We start from the raw sequence: 25645 nt of genomic DNA, 5'->3' as shown, positions 1-25645 counted from the left end.
AACTCTCTTGCCTTTTATGACTCGGCTAATACCGCTCGTTCGCGGATTGCGCCCCTCACGTCGGTTGGGCGGGAGGAGGGTAATCATTGGGTATTATTATTATTATTATATTTCGCAATCAACAGTGTAAATTTATGAAATAAAAACAACTATCTTAATTAATTTTTGTGATCAATAGAGTTGACTCTACTTAATTGTAATAATTTGAACAAATTTGAAAAACATTCTCCCTGAACAATTTAACACTAATATTGCTTGGCCAATAATTTATTTGAGAAAACTTTAGTATTCCGTCCCAGGATTTCGGGAATAAAAGTGATCTGTTAACCAATTCCCAGAGCATACGAATATTATGGAAGGAACACTTTTCCAGCCTGCTGAATGACAGTGAAAGTACAACGCCAAGTGAAGGCGAATGGCTTTACCCATTTCTAGGGACGTATTCGTTGGCGAACGTCGATTTCGCAAGGTGATACCTCTCGCTTTGTCCCGGCAGGAAGAATTGCTGGACTCCGCCCTAATTTCCCAGCCGAAGCAGCCGTTTTAGCTAATGAGCGCGACACCTTATGCCATACCGATCCCGGTGATCCCCGAATAAGGGATCAAGGCTTTGTCTAACCCGAAGAAACATGATGACCGAATTGAAATTCAATAGCCATGCCTCTTCGGACCCGGAGAAGTGCGCGTTCTACTTTAGTCGGCAATTGCACTGCACCCTTTGGTAGGCAAAACCAAGTGATATGTTACCCGACAGCTGCGCAAAATGTCAAAAGGCTGCGCGCCACTTACTTTCACCAATGAGGAGTTGGCCCTGACGGAATCAACATGCTTATACTAAAGCATCTAGGCTCGACGGGAAGAAGCTACCTCACCAAGGTCCTCAACCTGTCGCTGACCATTCTTCAAATACCCGATGTGTGGAAAGTCGGAAGAGTGGTCCAACTACTGAAACTTGGGAAACTCGCCAACATAAGAGAGTCCTATCGTTCGATAACTCTCCTCTCCTCAGTAGTGTAGACTTTGCTACTCCCGACCTTCACTCACGATCTGAGCCTAGCTACCCACCAGCATAGATTACGAAAAGTATACAATACCAACACAGCACTTATCGTCAGGAACGCTCATAGTTCGTGGCCTCAACCAGAAACAACCGTATGACAGAATGATCCTCGTAGCGTTGGACCTGACAAAAGCCTTTGACACAGTCACTTACACAACGCTCCCTCCAGGACTGAAGAGGTGGACCATGAACTTCCTGAGCGGTCGTCAATCATCCGTACTGTTTCGAGGAGAAAAATCCAAACTGAGAAGAATTAAACAGGGGGCTCTGCAGGGTGATGTCCTCCCCCCGCTACTGTTTAACTTCTACAACTCGAAACTCCCACAGCCACCAGAGGAAGTTTCCATAATCTCGTACGCTGATGATTGCACGATATTGACGTCGGGCAATGGAATCGATGGCATGTGTTCAAAGGTAAGCGGCTATCTCTCCGACCTTTCTCGCTTCTTCTCAGCACGGAACTTAACATTCTCCCACACCAAATCCACTGCGACCATATTTACGAACTGGACGAAGGAGTATAGACTTGAACTTAATATTGCATTCGATGGCGTCAAAATTCCGACTGTCAATAACCCTAAGATTTTAGTTGTAACTTTTGATAGTCTATGCTCCTTCACTCCTCATACGATCGCAATTTTCGCCAAGGTACAGAGCCGCAACAAAGTCCTCAAATCGCTAGCCGGTAGCACATGGGGAAAAGACAAAGAAACGTTGTTGGCAACTTACAAAGCAATCGGTCGGCGGTCCTCAACTACGCCCCACCAATATGGTCGCCTAAATTCTATGGAACGCAGATGAAAAAGCTTCAGACTTGTCAGAACACTGCGCTCTGAACTACGACAGGATGCCTCCCATTGAACACATACATAGTGAGACGCTTATGCTCCCAATTATGGAGCATATTGAACTCCTCTACAGGCAGTTTCTGCTGGGATGTTTTCGTAGAAATCACCCCTGCAACCACCTGCTTGGAGCGGAACCGCCTCCTAGAAACATCAAGAGGTCTTTCCTCACTTACTTTAACAATACGCCGACCGGACTTCGGACGCAACTAATTTCCGACAAGCACTGACTGGCATTCACAACGGAGCCATCAACACCTTCACCGACTACCTTCCAGTGAATGGCGTTCTTGGAGTTAAATCACCACCCATTGCAGAGAGCTAGAGTTGCCGCGAGAAACGAGAGTGACCCTTGCGTAGTTTGTTCTGGATATTGTAGCAGCCCCTACTTATCCAGAATAGACCCCGATATATCCAATATATGTCCTACGTGCAATGAGTATCAACATGACACTGGCCACCTCTTTGCATGCCCCGCCAATCCCAATCATATGACACCCTTTTCCCTTTGTTCCGACCCCGTCTAAACAGCACGTTTCTTGGGCCTCCATTTAGATGACGTCGACGACAACTTAGATAATACTTACCATCCTAACGGGGATTAGATAACCGTTAAAACAACAACAACAAGGCATGGGCGATGACAACGTCTCATGAGTCGACGTTACGAGTTTTCCAGGGAAAGGTTCTGCGGAAAATCTATTGTCCTTTGCGTATTGGCAACGGCGAGTACCGCAGTTCATGGAACGATAAGCTGTACGAGATATACGGCGACATTAACAAAGTTGAGCTAATTAAAAGATATCTGGTTAGGTCATGTTGTCCGAATGGACGAAAACACTCGAGCTCTGAAAGTATTTGACGCAGTATCCACTGCGGGAAGCAGAGAAAGAGGAAGACCTCCGCTCCTTTGGAAAGACTAGGTAGAGAAGGACCTGGCTTCGCTTGGAATTTCCAATTGGCGCCACGTTGCGAAATGAAGATACGACTGGCGCGTTGTTGTTAACTCGGCTATAATCGCGTAAGCAGTGTCCACGCCAGTAAAGGAGAAGAAGATCGGATACAGGCGCTTCTCCAGATACCGAATATATATAGTTTCAAAGTTGAAAATTACCCCAATTTTTTCGATTTAAAATTAATTTCACACTTATATTTTTCTTTCATAACTTCACTAATTCGTTTGTACGCATTTATTTTACATTATATAGTGCAAAAATAGTTTTAATTCAATATTAAACTTATTGGTCAATTATTTTTATTTAACAACTAAAGGGTTGAAAACTATCAAATAATCTGTGTTACCTTATCGACTTCTTTTCTAAATGAACTAAATAAATATTATCATGACGAATACAAAATGATATTTTTATGTTTATTTATTGGGTATTGGGTGTATAATAGTTAAATAAATTGTTAAAATGACACGTAAAAAAAAGGTCATGTACGATGTCCGCGATTGTGGCGGCAATTGTGTCCTAAAACAAACGTTTCAAAAAGATCATTAATCTGTAGGAAAGCCGCTATCGCGCTATGGAAGTTTTTTTATTTTTTTTTGTTTTGATAAGCACCATTTTGAGAAAACGCATTTAAATTGAAGTTGCTATGTTCCCCACTCTGTTCCCTTTCTACAAAAAACGCTGTAACGACCGTAATAATAAATTCGAATTCGAAAGTGTATACTACTATCCGATAATGCAACAAAAAATCGATTTCTCGAAATTTCACGCATACCACATTATGTATGTATAAATCAGTTTTAAATTATATATATTTTAATTTTAAGTTTTATATATTTTGATTTTAAGGGAAAAATTTTTAATAATAGGTATTAATAACATACAAATTTAAATGTACCCTTTTAATTAATTAATATTTTATTGTGTAGTTATGGTGATTCATATATTGTTATATACTGATTTTTATTTTCTTTTGTAATTTTACATTCATATCATAGGCGTTAAACAGTCAGATCTACGCAATCGGGGTGAACTATAACCTTCCCATCACTAAGTGCTAAGGCGATACCAATGTTACAACAAAACTATGAAGACAGGTATAACTTATTACCCATAACTTTCTAATAAATGTCAAGTTATAACATTTCCAGAGTGCACCAAATGTAACTTAATACATGTAAATTTAGGCTTAAAATGGAGTTCACTCTGGAAGGAATCTTAATATAAGTAAGTAAATTAAAGAATTTTTACTGCTTATATATTATAAATGACCATGGAATATATTAAAACTTAGTACTTAATATAAATTTAATTTTGTTGTTATCATTTATCCTTAATTATATTCGGAAAATGCAAGAGATTGTTTTTGGTTCGTTTAGTTATTCTTATTCTTGTATTATATTCATTTTAATTTTAGTTTTTAGTTTTATATTTGTATCATAGATAGTCGAATGTACGCAACAGGAGGCATATAATACTCACTCAGGGAAATGTTTGGTGCTGATGCAGCAGCAAATGTATGTAAGATATGCAGTACATATCAAGGCAACAAAACAATAAAAGCTACGGATAATTTATCAGCGATATCAAGATAAATTTTGTTTTTATCTATATCTCACACTGTCTATTTACATAAGAAATTTCAATCAACTAATTTTTCTTCACTTTTTTCTTTCAGGCGTCCCTGCATTGGTCTTTTGAGTTAAATGAACAGCCAGAAGTTGCACGGAGCGTAATTAGGCGAATACGGTGGTTGCGGAATGCACATGGTGCGTTACGGTGGCGTAGGAACCAAGATTTGTTAGCTCGTATTTCTAACCGTTTCAGAAGAAAAGCTAGACGTCCTTTGCGTCTGAAATCATATTCTTAACGCATATATGGTACATACATACATATATGGTACATATATACATACATACATAATTATGATTGTAGTCTAAGTAATTGTATATACGATTTTTTTGTTAGCTGTATAGCACTTTACTTGTTTAAGTAGAATTTTTAAGTTTCAATATTCTTTCTTATCTCAATATTCGATTTTACAAAAATATATGCAAGTGAACAACTAACAGAAGATAGTATGTAAAAAAAAACTCTACACATATTCGCTCCGGCTATTTTGGAACTTATTTTTTAAATTCGTTCAAATATTATTTGAATTGAAGTATTAAACCATATTTAATAAAAATGTGGCAAAATTACTATTTCTTTGGTACTGCGTTAATGGAAAACTTTAGAATACCGCCCTCGGATTTAGGAGATAAAATGAGTATGTCCGGATAAAAGAGATTTTCTGGATCAAGAATATATGTATATAGAGCCGCGAAAAACTTATAGTTTTCGATATATTTGCATTAAAAGTTTTAACTATTTAAAGTACAGTCATGGACAGAGAAATAGCACCCTTTAAAAATAATATATTCAAATAAGTTTCCAATTTTATCAAGTAAGTGAAGCCCAACAATTTTACACGTTCGTATATGGTTTGAATTCCACAACTTATAACGGTAAGCGTACGCCGATATTATGCTTACTTTTTTATTTCGCACAGTAACGAAATTTGATTGGGCAATGAAATAGCACATTTCTAGTTATTTGACAGATATTTAGTATTAATTAACAATCGTGCAAAAAGACACCGTTTTATCTACAACTATTAAAAAAAAGTAACATATTTTCAAAATGGGCAGAAATGTGCATTGTACTTTGGAAAAAAGGATAATAATATTTGATCCTTACAAAAAAGACAAAAATCCAACTCAGATCGCTGAAATTATTAGTTGTTCGAAGAAAATGGTATACAAAGCCATAAATTTTGTTAAAAGTGATCCAAATTTGCTCAGAAATAAAAATAATCCGCAAAGCTCCTGGGCATAAAGCAAAGGAACTTGTATAGAGTCATCAACAGAAAAAGCGCGGCTGGACTATGCAAAAGAACATTTAGAAAAGGACGTCAAATTTTGGAAAATGATTCAGTGGAGCGATGAAACTAATTGGAACCGTATGGAATCGGATGAAAATCCATTTGCCCATCGTCCCAGGTGTTAGGCGTATAACTCCAGATACACTAAAAGAACTGTTAAGCGCGGTGGACGTAGCGTAATGGTCTGGTGAGAGTTTTCCTGGTACGGTGTTTGAACTTTGGTAATGATAGATGGCAGAATGGACCAATTTGCTGACCTAAACATTCTCAAAAATACCAAGGAACCATTCGTGTTCAAATCGATGCCAGTGAAGTGGACTTATAAGTATTACAATGATCCAAAGCACGCAACTAAAAGTGTGAAGAACTGTGTCACTGCAGAAAGTATTGAAGTTCTCAACTGGCCAGCCCAAAGTCCTTATGCAAACCCGATTAAAAGTTTATGGAACGACGTTAAGTTACAACCTTGGACTGGAATCAAGGAGGCATGGTACGCAATTCCACAAAAGAGGTGTCATATATTAATGGAGAGCTTGCCCCGACGATGCCAAGTAATTTTCAAAAATTGTGGGCACTCAACAAAATACTAACGTTGTAAATGCTTAAACGCTATAGTACTTATTAGATTTCTAATAAATTTATTTCATTTCCACAGAACCGGCCTACCGTGCTATTTCTGTGTCCAGGCCTAAACACGCAATGGGAAACTGGAAATGGATAAAGCTTTTTAATTTTTTGTAAATAACTCACTTATTTCTCTTTATACGCTTCTAATAAAACAATATTATTTGTTTTCTGTTTATTTGGAAAATATACGTCGTTTTATTACATTTTCAAAGTGCGGTTTTTCTTTGTCCATGACAGTACATATTTTTTTAAATAAATAAAAAGCATTGAACAAAAAGTTATATATTGACTAAAATATTATAATGTGAAATGAATGTGTAAAAACGAATTAACGAAGTGTTAGAGCATATACATAAAAATATTTCGTAAATTCAAAATAAATCATAGAAACACGCACTTTAAATAGTTGAATTTTTGAATTTTAAAAGCAAATATCTCAACACCATAAGTTAGCTGCAATAAAAAAAATATATTTTTTCTTAACCTGGACTACAACAACCAAATTGACGACAACAGCAACGACTAAGGACATGAGCTATCGGAATCCTATTACGGAATCCGAAGAAGAAGAGCTACTTGCCTCCAGCCAGGAGACGAGTAAGAGTACTACCGGACATACCAACCAAAGTATACCGGTAGATACAGCAGAAAACGCCCCTGATATAAGGGAGGAAGCGTCCACCTCCAAGGCTGCCATGAGCACCAACCAAAGTGCACTGGCGGCGAAAGGACAGAAAGAAGCGCAAGAAATCCCAGAATCAGCTGAGGAAAAACCGGTACCAGAGGGCAGTCTTCATACTAGGGAAGATAGCCAAAGACCAGGCAGCCGGTACCCCAGTTGATGAGGCTGAAACAAAGCGCCTCAAATCTATCGTAGAGGAATATGAAGGCTACCTGAAAAGGAAGCAATCACAACCTCAAGAAGAGAGCAAGCGAGAGAGCACTTCTCAGAAGAGAATCCGCTCCATCATAGAAGTATCCGGAACTCGGCCCAAAAAACAGAGGCGGAGCGAAGGTGAACACAGCAGCACAACAACGGCAAGGCATTTCTGCGATGTTGCCAGAGATAGCCTGCAGGTGGCCATCATAGACGGAAATGCCTCCTCTCCGAGCACAATGCAGGAGAGATGGGTGGAGATCGACGTCAGATTGTCGAGTATGGTGCTAAGCTATGTACTCGACAATCCTGCGGGTCCTCACCCGGAGTTTGACTCTTCTGAGACCCTCAGGGGCTACAGGGTCATCAAGTGCGCGGACCAGGCCTCGCTGGACTTCCTCACGGGTAGTGTTGCTAAAATTAGCAACGCCTTTGTAGGCCTCCAATTGAGGCTTATACCCGCCAAGGACATTCCGAAGACATTCCCCCTCTAAAGGAGCCAGGCGAAAAACTCCTGCGCTGCATTAAGCTGCAGAACAAATCTATACCTAGTATAGATGAGTGGCAGCTAATCAAGGAGGAAAAACCGAATAAAGCAAGCAAGCCAATACTAGTGGCCATTTGTGATGAGTCCATTGAGGCTCTGAAGAAGACTGACTACAAAATCAGCTTCCGAATCCGCAAAGCCAGACTAAAAATATTCCAAGACGACAAAGCGGCTGACGAAGACGACACGGAAGAGGTCGACGACGCCAGCCAGTTGCCAAAGAATGTGGGCATCGAAGAAACCCGAGATGCCCAATAACATGAGATGCGAACAGATAAACCTGCAGCACTCGAAGAGTGCTACAGCGAATCTGACAACCCTCGTGAACGAGAGGGGCATCGACATCAGCCTAGTACAGGAGCCCTGGGTCAATGAAGATACCATTAAAGGGCTAAACAGCAGCAACCATAACCTGTTTTACACACGGAACAGAGGTAAACCTAGGGCATGCATTCTTATCAATAAAAGTATAAATGCATTTCTTTGTCCTAATTACAGCACGGCAGATATCACAGTGGTAAAGGTGGAACAGAAGGATAAGCCCTTCTTCTTGGTCTCGGCCTACTTGGCCCATGACGAAGACATACCACCGGCCCCGCTCACCAGACTAGTAGAGAACAGGAAGGAGGATGTCCTAATAGGGTGTGATGCAAACGCAAGGCACACCGTATGGGGTAGCTCCAGTATAAACACCAGAGGTGAGTCACTCTTGCAGTATATTTTGAATAGTAATCTAAGTATTTGCAACAAGGGCGATAAGCCAACTTTTATTTTCCCAAGCTCGGATAGGTTTCCGGGGTGGGAGGAAGTGCTTGACCTCACGCTATCAACAGACACAGACAGTCTCGTTGTGGATAACTGGAGGGTATCCGATGAGCCTTCCATGTCGGATCACTATTGGATACTCTTCAGCATCCGCGAGAAGTACAGTGCGCCTCTCACTTACCGGAACCCTAGAAGAACGGCATGGGGAAAATTTACCAGTATAGCAACAAAATGCCTTGAAAAAGGAGGCAATAAGAGCATCAGAAATCCTGAGGAATTAGATTCAGAAGTACAGAAGTTGGAAAAAATCCTAACCACAACTTTTAATAAATCTACTCCGCTAACAGTTTTGAAAAAGAGAAAGTCTCTTCCTTGGTGGAACAGTGAACTCAAGAATTTGAGAACACAACTAAGGAAGGCTTTCAATGAGAGTTTTAGAACCAAAATCTGGCAGCCATATAAAGACAGTATGAAAGAATCAGCGTTTAAAAAACTGCGGCAAGTTTCAGTTCATATGATTTTGCTTCTGCCACTGCTTCTGAAAAAATCAGAAGTCGCAGTCGAAGCATAGACAAAAATCAAACAGCTACGAAAATCAGAAATCAGCATAATCGGACGCTTCTTGCTTTTTTCGACTTACGCTGCTGATCGAAAGCAACAGCGACAAAAATCAAAAGTAGCAAAAAGTCGAATGCATTACTTTTCGCGACTGTGACTGCCGACGACTGTCGAAAATTGTCGATAGCTGCTGCGGCAACTTATGGATACGACTTATGCTGATTTCTGATTTTCGTAGCTGTTTGATTTTTGTCTATGCTTCGACTGCGACTTCTGATTTTTTCAGAAGCAGAAGCAAAAGCACTTGCATACTTTCTGATATCGCTCGCAGTTGAAGTAGCGAATAGCAACAATATTGCGACTTCTGCTAATTCGACTGCAGTTTTTTAAACACTGGAAAGAATACAAAAAAGCAGTCAGGAAAGCTAAAAAGGACTCATGGCGATCTTTCTGCACATCGATAGAAAGTTGCACAGAAGCCGCCAGGCTGAGTAAAATGCTATCCAAAGATCATATTAATACTGCCTACATTAGGGCGGAGGGAAGTGATTGGACCTCCTCGGCAAAAGAGTCTCTGGAGGTACTAATCACAACGCCCTTCCCCGGGAGTCAGCAAACACCTTCAACAAGGGTTCAACCAGAACCACCGCTGAACGCAGCTGACTATCGAAGCCAAATAGTAGACAAAAGAAAAATCAAATACGCCATAAATAGTTTTGCACCATATAAAGCGGCAGGTCCTGACGGGATTATGCCCATAATGCTGCAAAAACTGGTAGAACCAATGGTTCTAAGGCTAGAAAATATATACAAAGCAAGCATACAACTATCTTACATCCAAAGAAGTTGGAAAAGAAGTAAAGTTGTGTTCCTCCCAAAACCAGGCAGAAGAACACACGAGAATGCCAAGGATTTTAGACCTATAAGCCTTACCTCCTTTATGCTGAAGGTACTAGAAAGGCTAATAGATCTACACGTAAGAACAATAATGGCGGAGAAGTTATCGAAGTCCCAACATGCGTACATGAAGGGCCGATCAACCGAAACCGCCCTTCACGAGGTGATAAGTGTAATAGAAAAATCACTACATCACAAACAATACACCATGGCTGCATTTCTAGACATAGAGGGCGCCTTCAACAACATAGAAGTAAATGCGATAATTAATTCTCTGGCACATGGTGGTATAGACGACACTGTGTGCAGATGGATACTATCGATGCTTCAGAATAGGAAGATTATAGCTTCAAACGGCGCTGCAACACAAACAAGCTATGTGAGTAGAGGAACGCCTCAAGGGGGGTCCTCTCTCCGCTTCTATGGGTTGCAGCGCTATGCCGGTCTTGCAGCAAATGAGCGATATGTGAATTATATTTAATAAACACAAATAAGTAAAAATCTATGATAATATTGTAAAATTTACATCATATTGGGGTGACTGAAGCACTTTCGCGTAGTACTCCTTTCTGCGTTGGCGGCCTGCGGCCGCGCTCTAAAAAAATAAACCTGGTCGAGCGAATACCCGGGGTGACCGAAGTACTTCTGCGTCGTACTAAGAGGAATTTCACCGAATTGCCTTGTTATCATATGGCAGCGCTCCATTTCGTCGTAATTGTTAGCACATAAATAATGTGTATTACGAGTGTAAAATATGAATTTATTTAAATGTTTATAGTTTAATTTTATTAATTTGAAGTGAAAAATGTGCTTAGGGTGTGTAAAACGTGGAGAAATAGCTTGTTGAAATGTTCGAATTTTGAGAATTTTTGAACTTTAAAGTCGAATATCTCGTAAACTAAGCGTTTGCGGTACCTATAACCCTAATCAGGAGGTCTTCCTCTTTCCAACGGTACGTTCAGATCGCGGCGCCAAAGAAATTGGAATTGTGCCAATTAAATTTTTATAACCTAAAGAGGGTATATATTAGGGCAATTCACAATGTGCTTAAATCTGCTGTTAATAGCAGCAAAATCAATTTCCAACAGGATATCGACCGAAAATACGTCTTATCTTGTACGTGAATGGTTGTTATGGAAATAAAAATAACTTCATAGGTCCCGCAATCACGAGACATTAATCTTATTTAAAATATCAGAAACTTTTCGGAAAACTGTATACGAAAATATCGAATTTCTTAAAAATAAGGCCAAAAAACTGGATTATCGACGTAGTGGGTCAAAATATCCAGAAATAATACTAGAAATCGAGTGGGGAGAAAACGTCGACGTCTAGGTACAACAATAGCAACAAAATGTAGTCCAAAAACCGCGAAAGCTAATTACTTTTGAATTATATAGATAATCATTGGTGTATGTAAACTTTTTTGATATTAATTAGGCGCATTTTAGCATTTTTTTTATTTGCGTAAAAAAAAATATTTTGATATGCTATATTTAATGTTAAATATACATAGTATCTTGAAACGGATAGAACAAAACCACAAAATTTATTCATTTTAAAACAAATAAATGTGTCGTAATTTAATAGAACTAGGTGTATGTAAACTTTATTGGCCCACTATATATAGATACCGCCGACTTATGGTTTTTGAGATATTTGCTTTTCTACGCATTTGTTTTATATTAAATAGTGTAAAAATAACTTTGATTCCATATTATACTTTTGTTAAACTCCTTTTGTTCACACAATAACAAAAGGGTTGCAGTCTAACCTATAATCAGTATTACCTTATTTACATATAATATTTTACAAAAGAACCAAAAGAAAACAAATTATACCCCAAATGCAGGAAATAAATAAAAACAAAATAACCCTGGTCGGACCAAAACCTGGGATATTCGACTTTAAAGTTCAAAAATTCCCAAAATTCGAACATTTCAACAAGCTATTTCACCACGTTTTACACACTCTACGCACATCTTTTACCTCAAACTAATAAAATTAAACTATAAACATTTAAATAATAGCGGGATTCTGCAACCAGTCTCTAGTATCTATTTGAGACATTTTGAGGTAAAATCTCAATTTGTGACTAGTTACTATTCACTAAACAGTCTCTAGCGTTAGTCTCAAAATATTGCCTCAAATTTGAGACCTGGTAGTTAGCAGGTCACAAAACCAAAAAGAACTCTTGTCTGCCATTTTGAATATACTCAATAGAGATCATCATAGAAATTAATCGATTGTCGTTTGTTTATATTTTGTAAGCAACTCAAACACGAAAAGGTTAAAAATAAATCAATTTTACATAAATTTCGTAAATATTATGAAACAAAGTCAACATATATTTTTATTTATATTGATAAATATGTTTTTTTGACTATGTTATAGAAAATTTAATATTTGTTATCGACATATTTATTTTCATTCAAGTTTAAAAATATCTCTGAATAATGAAATGTAATAGATTTTGTGACTGTCACTTACAGAATAGCAAAACCGTATCAAGTTTCAAAAATTGTCTCTAACTCAAAATCTCAAATTTAGAGACTTGAGACTGTATCACAGTACAGAATCGCACGGTAAATCCATATTTTACACTTTTGGCACATTTTTTACCTAAGAAATCTTTATTTTAAAAATAATATTTTACACTCGTAATAAACATTATTTATGTGCTAACAATTACGACGAAATGGAGCGCTCCCATATGATAACAAGGCAATTCGCTGAAGTTCCTATATTCATGCATATGGATACTTTCTTTTTTAAATTTAATAAACAAATAAGTAATATTATATAATAATATATTATTATATTATATATTTATTATATAATATATTATTATTATTATATATATATATATATTTTTATTATATTATATAATATTATATATATTGTCACCTAAAACACAAAACGTATTATCAAAAACAAAATGGAAATCGATGTCAGATATAATAACCAATATTTAATCATTTTATAACGAAAAACCAACGCAGAAAGGAAAACTACGCGAAAGTACTTCAGTCACCCCGATATGATATAAATTTTACAATATTATCATAGATTTTTACTTATTTGTGTTTATTAAATGTAAATCACATATTATACATATGCATATGTATATGGAAAAAGTGTTCACAACTCAATTATAACTTGAAAAATGTTGTTTTGTTATTATAGTTAATATAGAAAAAAGAATCACGCAATAAAACAAACATAGAAAAATCGTTAAGAATCCTACATATTTGGTGTTTAAGATGTGGCAACGCTCGTTTTCCTCATAATTGTAAACAATCTAACCTTTGCAACGATGAGTGTGCTAAGTGATTTTTAAATTAATAAATTTAGGTAAAATATTACAAAATAAAAGTAAAATGGGAACTGATTTCAAGGTTTAGAGTGTATATTTAAACATACCAAGTGAAAAATGTAAGCAAATTTAGTGAATCATAGAGGAATACCATGATATTAGTGCAAATTTTTGAATTTTAAACGGGAATATTTTAAAAAATATAAGAAGCTCCCCTATCCGCACATACCCCATTTTATGGTGCAAACTCAGTCGGAGATGCTAAGTCAATCAGAACATCAATCCATGGTTCTTACTATTGATTCTGATACAAATTCTAGTGATATCAGTGCCGGCCATCAAAATAAGCGGCTAAGAATAATTTCCACTACGGATAATGACAGTGATTAAACAGCATTCAACGGTTTTTTCAAAAAATCTACCTATTTTCTATTTTCTTCTCTTTTATATATGGTTTGTATTTTGTATTTTTTATTTTGTTATGAATGAATAAATCATAAGTCTGAAATTTGAGACTTATTGTATTGTTTTTGAATATTTTTTTGCGCGTATATTTTTTATATTCGGAACCAATTCGTCAGTTAATATTGGAAAACTAACCATTTTTACGCGATTTTTCTTTTACGCGATTAGTGGCAGAACCAAAAATTGAGTAAAAGAAGGACTGAGTGTACATATAAATATATTTTCTTGAACTTGAGGATCTCCTCTATACTTTCATACCCATTTTAACTCCGAAATCGGGGGATGCTAAATACCAGCCAGCAATCTTTCGTAATTGTGAAGCGTATCATAACTTTTATTAGTTTGCAAAATATGTATGTATGTATATGTAGAATTCGATCGCATTTGAAAAGAAATTATATATTAATACGATTTGAGAACTATTTAATATAAAACAAATGTTTAGAAATAAATTTGTAAAGCGTATTTGGATAAAAAAGTGAAAAATATAAAAAGTAAGACCATATTACGAATTCTAAACGGCACTCAAAATCCCAGCCTTTAAAAAATTTGCGTGTAAATTTTAGAATAGCATCTCCCGATCGGGGTTAAAATGGGTATGTACGGGTAGAGGAGGTCCTGCAGATTAAGAAAATATATACACTCGGCGAAAAAAAAAACCCACGCACTATACAGAGTGTTTTTATATAGCGCAAAACTTGGATTAATATTATTCTAAGTTAAACATTTTTCTTTGAGGATCAACCACTTTTATTTAGTTTATGTTTCAAGCATTTTTATATAAAAAAAAATTATAGTTTAATACTTGTTATAGGTAAAAATGTAAAAGCACACATATAACAAACCACAGAAGTAAATTTTGTTGAGCAATAATGTAATTTTTGAGCAAGTTATTTACATATTTTATGTTTTATATGATTTTTATTTGGCATTATAATACATAACGAATCGAAATAACAAATTTTGTATAAAAAAAAAATTCTTAGTATTTGTTAGAACACCCCCTCCTCTTAATAACCTCGGATATTTTTTTAAGCATCGATTCAAAAAAGAGTTGAAGATAATTTTTATTGATTTCTTCATTAGGCACAGCTTCAATAATGTTTTCTATTTCTTTAAGACTTTTTGAATGCTTTTCTCTTATCATTTTGCCCATCATTTCTCAATTGGATTGAGATCTGGACTGTTTCCTGGCCACGTGAGAGACCCTATTCCATAAAAATCTTTTTGTTTTGAAACCTGTAAGTCTTAGTAATAAATTTATTGAAAAATCTTCTTCTTCTTCTTAATTGGCGTAGACACCGCTTACGCGGTTATAGCCGAGTTAACAACAGCGCGCCAGTCGTTTCTTCTTTTCGCTGCGTAGCGCCAATTGGATATTCCAAGCGAAGCCAGGTCCTTCTCCACTTGGTCCTTCCAACGGAGTGGAGGTCTTCCTCTTCCTCTGCTTCCCCCGGCGGGTACTGCGTCGAATACTTTCAGAGCTGGAGTGTTTTTATCCATCCGGACAACATGACCTAGCCAGCGTAGCCGCTGTCTTTTAATTCGCTGAACTATGTCGATGTCGTCATATATCTCGTACAGCTCATCGTTCCATCGGATGCGATATTCGCCGTGGCCAATACGCAAAGGACCATAAATCTTTCGCAGAATTTTTCTCTCGAAAACTCGTAACGTCGACTCATCGGTTGCTGTCATCGCCCAAGCCTCTGCACCATATAGCAGGACGGGAATTATGAGTGACTTATAGAGTTTAGCTTTTGTTCGTCGAGAGAGGACTTTACTTTTCAATTGCCTACTCAGTCCGAAGTAGCACCTGTTGGCAAGAGCAATCCTGCGTTGGATTTCCAGGCTGACATTATTAGTGGTGTTAATGCTGGTTCCTAAATAAACGAAATTATCTACAACTTCAAAGTTATGACTGTCAACAGTGACGTGAGAGCCAAGTCGCGAGTGCGACGACTGTTTGTTTGATGACAGGAGATATTTCGTTTTGCCCTCGTTCACTACCAGACCCATTTTCTGTGCTTCCTTGTCCAGCCTGGAGAAAGCAGAACTAACGGTGCGGGTGTTGAGGCCGATGATATCAATATCGTCGGCATACGCCAGCAGCTGTACACTCTTATAGAAGATGGTACCTTCTCTGTTTAGTTCTGCAGCTCGAACTATTTTCTCCAGGAGCAGGTTGAAGAAGTCGCACGATAGGGAGTCGCCTTGTCTGAAACCTCGTTTGGTATCGAACGGCTCGGAGAGGTCCTTCCCGATCCTGACGGAGCTTTTCGTGTTGTTCAACGTCAGTTTACACAGCCGTATTAGTTTTGCGGGGATACCAAATTCAGACATCGCGGCATAAAGGCAGCTCCTTTTCGTGCTGTCGAAAGCAGCTTTGAAATCGACGAAGAGGTGGTGTGTGTCGATTCTCCTTTCACGGGTCTTTTCCAAGATTTGGCGCATGGTGAATATCTGGTCGGTTGTTGATTTTCCAGGTCTGAAGCCACACTGATAAGGTCCAATCAGTTTGTTGACGGTGGGCTTTAATCTTTCACACAATACGCTCGATAGAACCTTATATGCGATGTTGAGGAGGCTAATCCCACGGTAGTTGGCTCAGATTGTGGGGTCTCCTTTTTTATGGATTGGGCATAGCACACTTAAATTCCAATCGTTGGGCATGCTCTCGTCCGACCATATTTTACAAAGAAGCTGATGCATGTTCCCTATTAGTTCTTCGCCGCCGTGTTTGAATAGCTCGGCCAGTAGTCCGTCGGCTCCTGCCGCTTTGTTGTTCTTGAGGCGGGCAATTGCTATTCGAACTTCTTCATGGTCGGGTAATGGAACGTCTGCTCCATCGTCATCGATTGGGGAATCGGGTTCTCCTTCTCCTGGTGTTGTGCGTTCACTGCCATTCAGCAGGCTGTAGAAGTGTTCCCTCCATAATTTAACTATGCTCTGGGCATCAGTGACTAGATCACCTTTGGGGGTTCTATTTAATATTTTTAGCTTTGGTTACCGCTTTGGCTCTATGACAAGGGGCTGAAATATCCTGAAAGTAAATTTTTTGGGCGTGTTCGGACAGCTGTTCATTAGTTGGCAAAACGCCTTCTCTAAAAATTCCAATTTATATTTCGGCATTCACAGATCTTTTTAGAATAATTACCGGCCCAATACCAAACTTGGTTACAGCTCCCCACACCATTAAATAAGGCGAATGCTGTCCGGTGGGCCAAATACAGTTTTCCAAAAAACGCTCCCCTTTCCTACGACGCACTGTGGCATTTCGATTCATCAGAAAAAATAACATTTCCGCAATCTGATGTAGTCCAAGTTTTGTGTAATTTTGCCCACTCTAGTCGCTGTTTCTTCATTCGCGTGTTGAGAAGTGGCTTTTTTGCTGGACGTCGCGGTCGGAATCCAAGATTATTCAGCACATCTTGCATAGAACTTGTAGTTAATTTTACCCCAGTGGTTTCATAAAATGTTGCATTGATTGTTCCAGCATATTGAAAGCGATCACTAATGCACATCCGTTTCATTTGTCGTTCTTGACGAGGTTTTACTGTTTTCGGACGTCCACTGCCTTTTTTCGAGCTAATCATTTAAAATACGTATAATTTTTAATTATAATACGCACGTTCCAATCCCTTATGCCCATTTCACGAGCTATTTGACCTTTGGATAATTTATTTTATATAAAGCTACGATTTCTGATTTCTTTTTTGTTGACCCCACCATGTTCAACTTTACTTGTTTTCACAACTTATTCAAAAGAAAATACCGCAAATTCTGTAATGAACACGGGTCGGCTTTAGTATACCATCCCAGGATTTCGGGAATAAAATGGGTATGGTCGGATAGAGGAGATTCTCCAGATCACGAATATATATGGTTATAGCCGCAGGAAGCTTATAGTTTTCGAGTTATTCGCGTTTTAAGTTGAAAATTTGCAATATTTTAATTACATATTTTCGATATATAAAATTAATTTTGCACTTATATTTTTCACTTTTATGTACGCTAACACATCACTTATTCATTTGCACACATTTATTTTATATAATATAGTGCAAAAATAGCTTTTAATAAACATTTAAATTATTGTTGAATTTGATTATTTAAGAATAACAAATGAATTACAAACTGTCATATAATCAGTGTTACCTTATCGACATCATTTGTAAAAATAAATGAATCAAATAATCAGTGTTACTATGGTAAAATATTTTACAAACTAAAATAAAAAAAAAATATAAAGAAATATTATACCCTAAATACAGGAAACATAATCGTTGATAAACATTAAAGAAAAATATAAAAAACTTTAAGTGGCTGCCAATGTAAAAATGAGTTCTACGGGAGAAAAAAAATGTATATACCCGGTGTTGGACCGACTAGGGTTATTTTTTTGAAGCGCGGCCGAAGGCCGCCCACGCAAAAAGGAATTATACGCGAAAAGAATTTGATACACCCCGGTGTTGGACCGACCAGGGTTATTTTTTTGAAGCGCAGCCGAAGGCCGCCCACGCAAAAAGGAATTCAACACGAAAAAATTCTGATACACCCTGGTGTTGGACCGACCAGGGATATTGTTTTTAATAGGTTGTTGATTTTCGTATTTGGGGTATAATCTGTTCCCTTTATTTCATTTAGTTATTTTACAAATGATGTCGATAAGGTAACACTGATTGTATGACAGTTTGTAATTCATTTGTTATTCTTAAATAATCAAATTCAACAATATTTTAAATGTTTATTAAAAGCTATTTTTGCACTATATTATATAAAATAAATGTGTGCAAATGAATAAGTGATGTGTTAGCGTATATAAAAGTGAAAAATATAAGTGCAAAATTAATTTTATATATCGAAAATATGTAATTAAAATATTGCAAATTTTCAACTTAAAACGCGAATAACTCGAAAACTATAAGCTTCCTGCGGCTATAACCATATATATTCGTGATTTGGAGAATCTCCTCTATCCGACCATACCCATTTTATTCCCGAAATCCTGGGATGGTATACTAAATTCTTCCCATGAACACGTGAGGACGCTAACGGTTTTAACAATAAAAGTAAAATAATGTAGCCACATGACAAAACAGCCAAATAAGACAAATAGTGAATTTTGAGCAAATAGTGACAGTTCAAAATAGGAATATTAGAAAATTTTCGACTGCGTGGGTTTTTTTTTCGCCGAGTGTATATATATAGTTGCTGCTGACTAATGGTTTTTGAGATATTTGCATTTAAAGCTCAAAAATTCAACTATTTAAAATGAATTTATAATGAATTTAATAGTTATATTTTTAACTTTTATATCCACTAACACTTCACTAATTCGTTTCTAACCATTTATTTTATATGAAATAGTGCAAAAATAACTTTTTTCTTCATTTAACTTTTGTTCAATTATTTTTGATTACACAATAACAAAAGGGTTGCATTCTAACTAATAATCAGGGCTACCTTACGTTCATATTTTACAGAAGAACCAAAAGAAATAAAGAAAACAAATAATACCCCAATGACAGAAAATATATAACACATTAGTTTTCCCTATAGAATTCAAGAAATTCGCCTCAAAAAAATAACCCTAGTCGGACTAACACCAGGGCGTGCTCAGTTCTTTTGCGTTGAACTCCTTTTTACGTTGACGGGCTTCGGCCGCGCTTCAAAAAAATAACCCCCGGTCGGACCAACACCTGGGCGTGCTCAGTTTTTTTGCGATGGCGGCCTTCGGCCGCCCTTCAAAAAAAAATAACGCTGTCCGATCCAACACCAGGATTTATCAGGATGAGAACAATAAATTTAGTTATGACGTCATAATCTTTATTTTTCCTTATTTTAATTCCATTACAAAATATGGTAACACTAATTTTTTGCTTGTTTACAACCATTCTCTTATTTTATGAATAAATGGATTTTAACTAAAATTTGATATAGAATTAAAGTTATTTTTGCACTATTTAATATAAAATAAATGATTGGAAACGAATTAGTGAAGTGTTAGTGGATATAAAAGTTAAAAATATAAGTGTAAAATTAATTATAATTCGCGACGCGAAACACGCATTTTAAATAGTTGATTTTTTAAACTTTAAAGGCACATATCTCAAAAACCATAAGTCAGCGGCAATTATATGAGCAGGAGGACCTCCTCAATCCGTACATAACCATTTTAACCCCGAAATCGGATATACTATTCTAAATCGCAGCCAAATTTGCCATACATCGTCCTGATTTTGATCAGTCAGTTTGTATGGTAGTTATGTTATGGTGGGTCTAATAAATAACTTCTTTTGGACAAAAGAAAGTGTGTAAAATTTCAGATAAATATCTCAAAAACGGAGGGATTTTTACGCATATATACAAACCTACAGACGAATAGACATGGCTAAATCGACACAAACCGTCACGTTGATAATTTATGGAAAGACTCTCTATAGTTTCTAAGTTTTCTTCTGTGTGTTACAAATTTCGTAACTAACTTAATACACAATTTCCAAATATGATTCTAAATATGATATACCACATGCCAATTCATATTGTCAACGAGATATATATGTACATCATGTTGAAACCTACCTAACCTAATTAAAGGTAAATTTCCTTATTCACACAGTAGTATTAGATTGCATACCGTTAAATAAAACATATTATATGTAAAGATCACAAAAAATATCAATAAACTGTTTATCAAAATGCTTAAAATATTTTCAAAATAAATTACATTATTAATGGCAGTATATACCTACCATACACACATATGTATATCGAAAACCGTTTTTCCTTGTGTCTGCACAACCTTCACTTTTAAGATTTAATACAGAGCGAAACAGAATTTCACTAAACTATATGCAAATTACTCCTTATATTATTATACTCTTCAAAGAGTTTAATACATAAAAAATAATCACTCACCTGCTAATTGTTTTTTTAATAGCAAAGACGATTGCAATTCAGACATTTTTAAATCAAGCTATACACCACTTTACAAGGACGATAAATTTTTATTTAGTACACCTATATATACTCCTTTCCCTGCTTCCTCCCGAAGAACGGATTATATCTTCAACAATGCTACAAATTTTCCAAAATAAAGCTTCCGTTCACGACAGCAGCAAAAATTTAGCATCGGTACAATTTAGTAATGTTCAAAACTAATCTATCGATTTCCCTCACAATCAGTGTTGCCAATATTTAAATTTTTATGTTCCAAACGTCTACCCAATCTGTTGCAAAATTACCAAATATGTTTACCCCACTTTTAGTAAGCAACATTGTCATTCAATTAATGGCGGGATTCTGTAACCAGTCTCTAGTCTCTATTTGAGATATTTTGAGGTAAAATCTCAATTTGCGACTAGTTACTATTCACTAAACAGTCTCTAGCAGGAATAAAGGGTTGTTAAACTTATTCCAGTGTGAGAGCGCCTCAAAACTAGCGTTTTTTATAACACTTTCCATTATGGCCAGATAAACAAAATTACAATTTTTGGGCATTTAAATTCAAACACCCAACATTTAGTATGAATAAAAATTACTATATAGCGGTTATTTATTATATGGAGAAACTATTTAAATCTTTTTAAAGAATATTATAATAACTGACTTTTGTCCTTTCAATGCCCAATAATTGGATTTAAGCTTGTTAGCTCTCAATCATTAAACGTTTTTAATCATTTTCCATTGAAAATGAAACTATGATGCTTCAAATTACAAAACGTTTCATCAAATATCTTTAAATTTTACAAATTTATTTAATTTTCATTTTAATAAGTGGTCTGGAACGATGCAACTAATCCCTCCGTTTACATATTTTTTTTTCTAAAATTTCAATCTGGCCATCGCTCGTTTCCAATTGCTAAACGTCAAAACCTCCTGAACTCGATCAAGTGTCAAAGTTTAGGTGGTTTTGACGTTTAGCAATTGCTCTCTCACTTCCAGTGAGAGAGGAGTTTTGATTGATTGATTAATACATGAGGAATGCACCGCGACCTTTGGTCTATTGTGCCCTCTCCTGGCTTACATAGACTCACCTAGCCCCAGCGCATTGATGAAGTTCAATAGACTACTGGGCGTTAGTGAGGCTATGCGATCCCTATCCGGAAACATTGATCCTAGGGCCTTAGCCCTGCGTCTGCAGACTGCTGTGCAGTCAATCAGCAGGTGCTCCGGGGTTTCAGGCTCCATGTCGCAGAACCGGCAGTTAACGCAAGAGGATAGGCCCATGTTGTACATGTGCCTATTCAATTTACAGTGGCCGGTGTACCATGCGACCAGTAGCCTGAGTTTGTTCCTCGGGAGGTTTATTATAACCTTGAACCTGTTCAGATTGTATCTTCCTATTAGCAACTTTGCATGTCTCATACCACGCGTTTGCCGCCAATGCTCCTCTCTGGCCACTCCTTCCTCCTTGCGAAGTAGCTCCTTTATGGTATGTGGACCTACCCCAATAAAAGGTTCTGGTCCCACCATCTTGGTGGAGGCTGCGAAGCGGGCTAGCTCATCCGCCAGTTCATTACCGGCTATACCTCTGTGACCAGGCACCCAGATTAGGTGTACCTGGTTACGTTCTGCAAGGCTGTTCAGCCTTTGCCTGCACTCCTGCACTAATAGCGATTTGATTTCGTAAGAAGAGATCGCTTTTAGCGCCGCTTGACTATCGCTGAGAATGGCTATTCTCTCATTGCGATAGTTGCGATGGAGGTTTATTTCTATACACCGACTTATGGCAAAGACTTCTGCCTGGAAAATGCTTGGGAACCCTCCCATGGGTATCGAGAGCCTAGTGCGTGGACCCGGAATTCCCGCACCGATTCCCTCTGACATTTTTCGAGCCGTCGGTGTACCACCTCAGCGTACTATTCCCCAGCAACAGTTCGAGATTGAATCATTCCACTCGTCTTTGCTGCCGAGGGTGACCTTGAACTTCTTCTTGAAGTTAACTGTTTTCGTAGTGCCGTCCCTCGGGAGGAGGGCTGATGGTACATCGCCGCTTATCTTTTCCATCCTCTGGGACGAGATTACCTTACCTTTGCCCCACCCCTCTGCCGTTATTTGCAGAATTGTGTGCTTGGCTACCTGACCAATAACCAAATGACGCGGAGTAAGCTCCATCAGAACCTCCAGTGCTGCCGTAGGACAAGTGCGCATTGCGCCCGTCATGCAGACACAGGCTAGCCGCTGCAGCTTCGATAGCTTGGTCATAACCGAAGTTTGCGACGCTATTGAGGCCCAGGCCACCGCCCCGTAAGTGATTATTGGTCGCACTATCATGGTGTACAACCATCTTAGGATCCTTGGCTTGCAGCCCCAGGACTTGCGCGCCAGCCGGTTGCACACCATTAAAGCTTTTGTTGCCTTGACCAGGGTCAGGTTCACTTGCTGCTTCCACCGCAAGGTAGAGTCTAGCATCAAACCTAGGTATTTGACACTGCTGGTCATTCCTATCTCCATGCCCCCAAGTGTGAGATTCCTGAGACCGGGTAAGGACCTACGTCTCGTAAACGGGACTACGGTCGTCTTGGAGGGATTGATGTTTAATTCAACCTCCTTACACCACATCTTCGCCAGGTTTAAACCTCTTTGTATTAGGTCACAGAGAGTGTCCTCGTATTTGCCTCTTGCTATAATTACAATGTCGTCCGCATACCCTTGGCAGCGGATCCCATTGTTAGTTAGCAGTACTAATAGGTCGTCTACGATCAGACTCCATAGCAGGGGTGATAACACACCTCCCTGTGGGCAGCCTCTTGTTGTGCCAAGACGAATCCTCTTATCACCTACTGTGGTCTCAGCAACTCTGGTACGCAATACAGCTTCAATCCATCTGCGCACCGGTGCTGCCACATTCCTTTTCTCCAGTGCCTTGGCTACACTTTTATGAGACGTGTTGTCAAAGGCACCTTCGATATCCAAGAACGCGCAAAGCATCACCTCACCATGCTCCAGTGAACTCTCTATTTCAGAGGTCATCTGGTACAGAGCAGTGTTGGTGGATCTACCCGCTCTGTAGGCATGCTGAGCCGCATGCAGTGGTGCTCTCTTTAGCACTGTCGACCTTATTTCATGGTCCACGATCTTCTCCATGGTTTTTAGTAGGAAGGACGTTAGACTGATTGGCCTGAAGGATTTCGCCAATGAGTAGTCCTTCCTACCCACCTTGGGTATGAAGATCACCTTCGATTTCCTCCATACTACAGGGATGTACGACATTGCAAGGCTTTCCCTCAGCAGCCGAATCAGGTGGGGCAGTAAATACTGCTCCCCCTGTTGCAACAGCGCTGGAAAAATACCATCCACTCCCGGAGACTTGAATCTCTCAAACGAGGCCATTGCCCACCGGATCGAGTCCGCCGTAAAAAGCTGTTTTGCGATACTCCAATCCTCGCGGGATGGCCTGTGTTCGATCACAGGTAGACACTGGTCCACCTGAACCGTCTCCGGGAAGTGCGCCCGCAGAAGCTCCGTCGCTCTGTCCTCTGCGCTTGTCGTGAATGTCCCATCTCCTCTTTTATTGCAACTACTGCGTCGTTTGTGCCTCTGGCCAGAGCTTTTTGCAGCCGGGCTGCCTCCGGCGTTGAGCTAACGTTCTCGCAGAAACTCCTGAAGCTAGCCTGCTTTGCAGACCTGATCTCCTTATTGTATAATGTGAGATAGCTCCTATATTCTTCCCAGACCCCGTACGTTTCGCTTTGTTGAATAGGCTGCGTACTTTTTTCCGGAGGTCTGATAGTTTCCTTGACCACCAGGGACTATTTCGCCTGTCAGTGGTCACTTTAAGGGGGCAGCTGCCATGATAAGCGTTAATGACAGACTCGTTTAGCTTAGATAGCCTAATCTCTAAGCCTGGGCCTGACACGCTGCTATCAGTCTGCCCCCTGCTCAATTCCACACTTAGTATATCCCTGAAGGCATCCCAGTTCGCCTTCCGAGGGTTGCGTCTGGGGAAGTTTTCTGACCTCTACCCTTAGCGTGAACCTTAAAATTCTGTGGTCTGACATGGAGGGCTCCGTAGAGACCCTCCATTGCGCAGACCAACCCATTTGCAGGCTCATTGCTCAAGGTGAGGTCCAGTACCTCCCTCCTGTTTATAATTATGAAAGTGGGTTCACACCCCACATTCTCTATCACTAAGTGGGTTGCAGTTGGTACTGCCCCATTCCACATGATGGGCGTTTGCATCGCACCCAATAATAAGAGAAGCCTGTGTCTTCTGCAATGCTCCACCAGCCTTTCCACCACCTCCGCGGGTGCCGTGGGTACCTCTCCTGGGAAGTAGGCTGAAGCCAGGACGAAGTCCTTGCCTTCGAAGTCTCTGGCTTGCACCGCCACCAGATCCTGCGTCAGGAACTCTTAAATAGAGAAGAATTCAATATTATTCCTGACAACTATGCAAGTTCTGGGTCTCTCGCTAGAGAAGTCCCAGATTACCTTGTTTGACTCCGTTTTGAGGCCTTTAACCTCTCCCTCTATGGACCCAAGGCTCTTGGATCAGCAGTATGCCCAGCTTCTCCACTGTGAACCTGTTCGCTATGACAGCCGAGGCTGCCGCCGCACGTGTGGTGCAGGTTCACCTGGGCAATTTCCGTGTTGACGGCCATTATAGTATTGGTTCGAGGAAGGGTATAACCTCTTCCCCGCCGTCAATCACGCTGCCGTCCGGTGGGTCTCCTAACCCTTCAAGGAGTTCCTGCGTGGAGGGTAGCTCTGCTCCCTGACCGCCGGAGCTGGCATCCGGGACGTCGATGGACGCTGCTGGCATTGCCTGTCCAGTCCGGCTTCCACTATGCTGGGACGCCACCTC

General features: G+C 38.8%; 1 protein-coding gene across 1 annotated transcript in view; it reads right to left on the bottom strand.

The window, feature by feature from the left end:
- The window catches only part of LOC120780330 (ubiquitin-conjugating enzyme E2 G1-like), a 61432-nt gene extending 40431 nt beyond the window's left edge, over nucleotides 1-21001 (bottom strand). The window contains exon 1 of the mRNA XM_040112624.1: nucleotides 20758-21001. Coding sequence (XP_039968558.1) covers nucleotides 20758-20803 — 46 coding nt within the window. The 5' untranslated portion in view covers nucleotides 20804-21001. The remainder of the gene's footprint in view (nucleotides 1-20757) is intronic.
- Between the last annotated feature and the right edge of the window lie 4644 nt (nucleotides 21002-25645).

The sequence above is a fragment of the Bactrocera tryoni genome, unplaced genomic scaffold (genome assembly GCF_016617805.1).
Source record: "Bactrocera tryoni isolate S06 unplaced genomic scaffold, CSIRO_BtryS06_freeze2 scaffold_25, whole genome shotgun sequence".
NCBI lineage: Eukaryota > Metazoa > Arthropoda > Insecta > Diptera > Tephritidae > Bactrocera > Bactrocera tryoni.
Note: the sequence above shows the minus strand (reverse complement) of the source record. Positions and strands in the feature narration are given on the sequence as shown.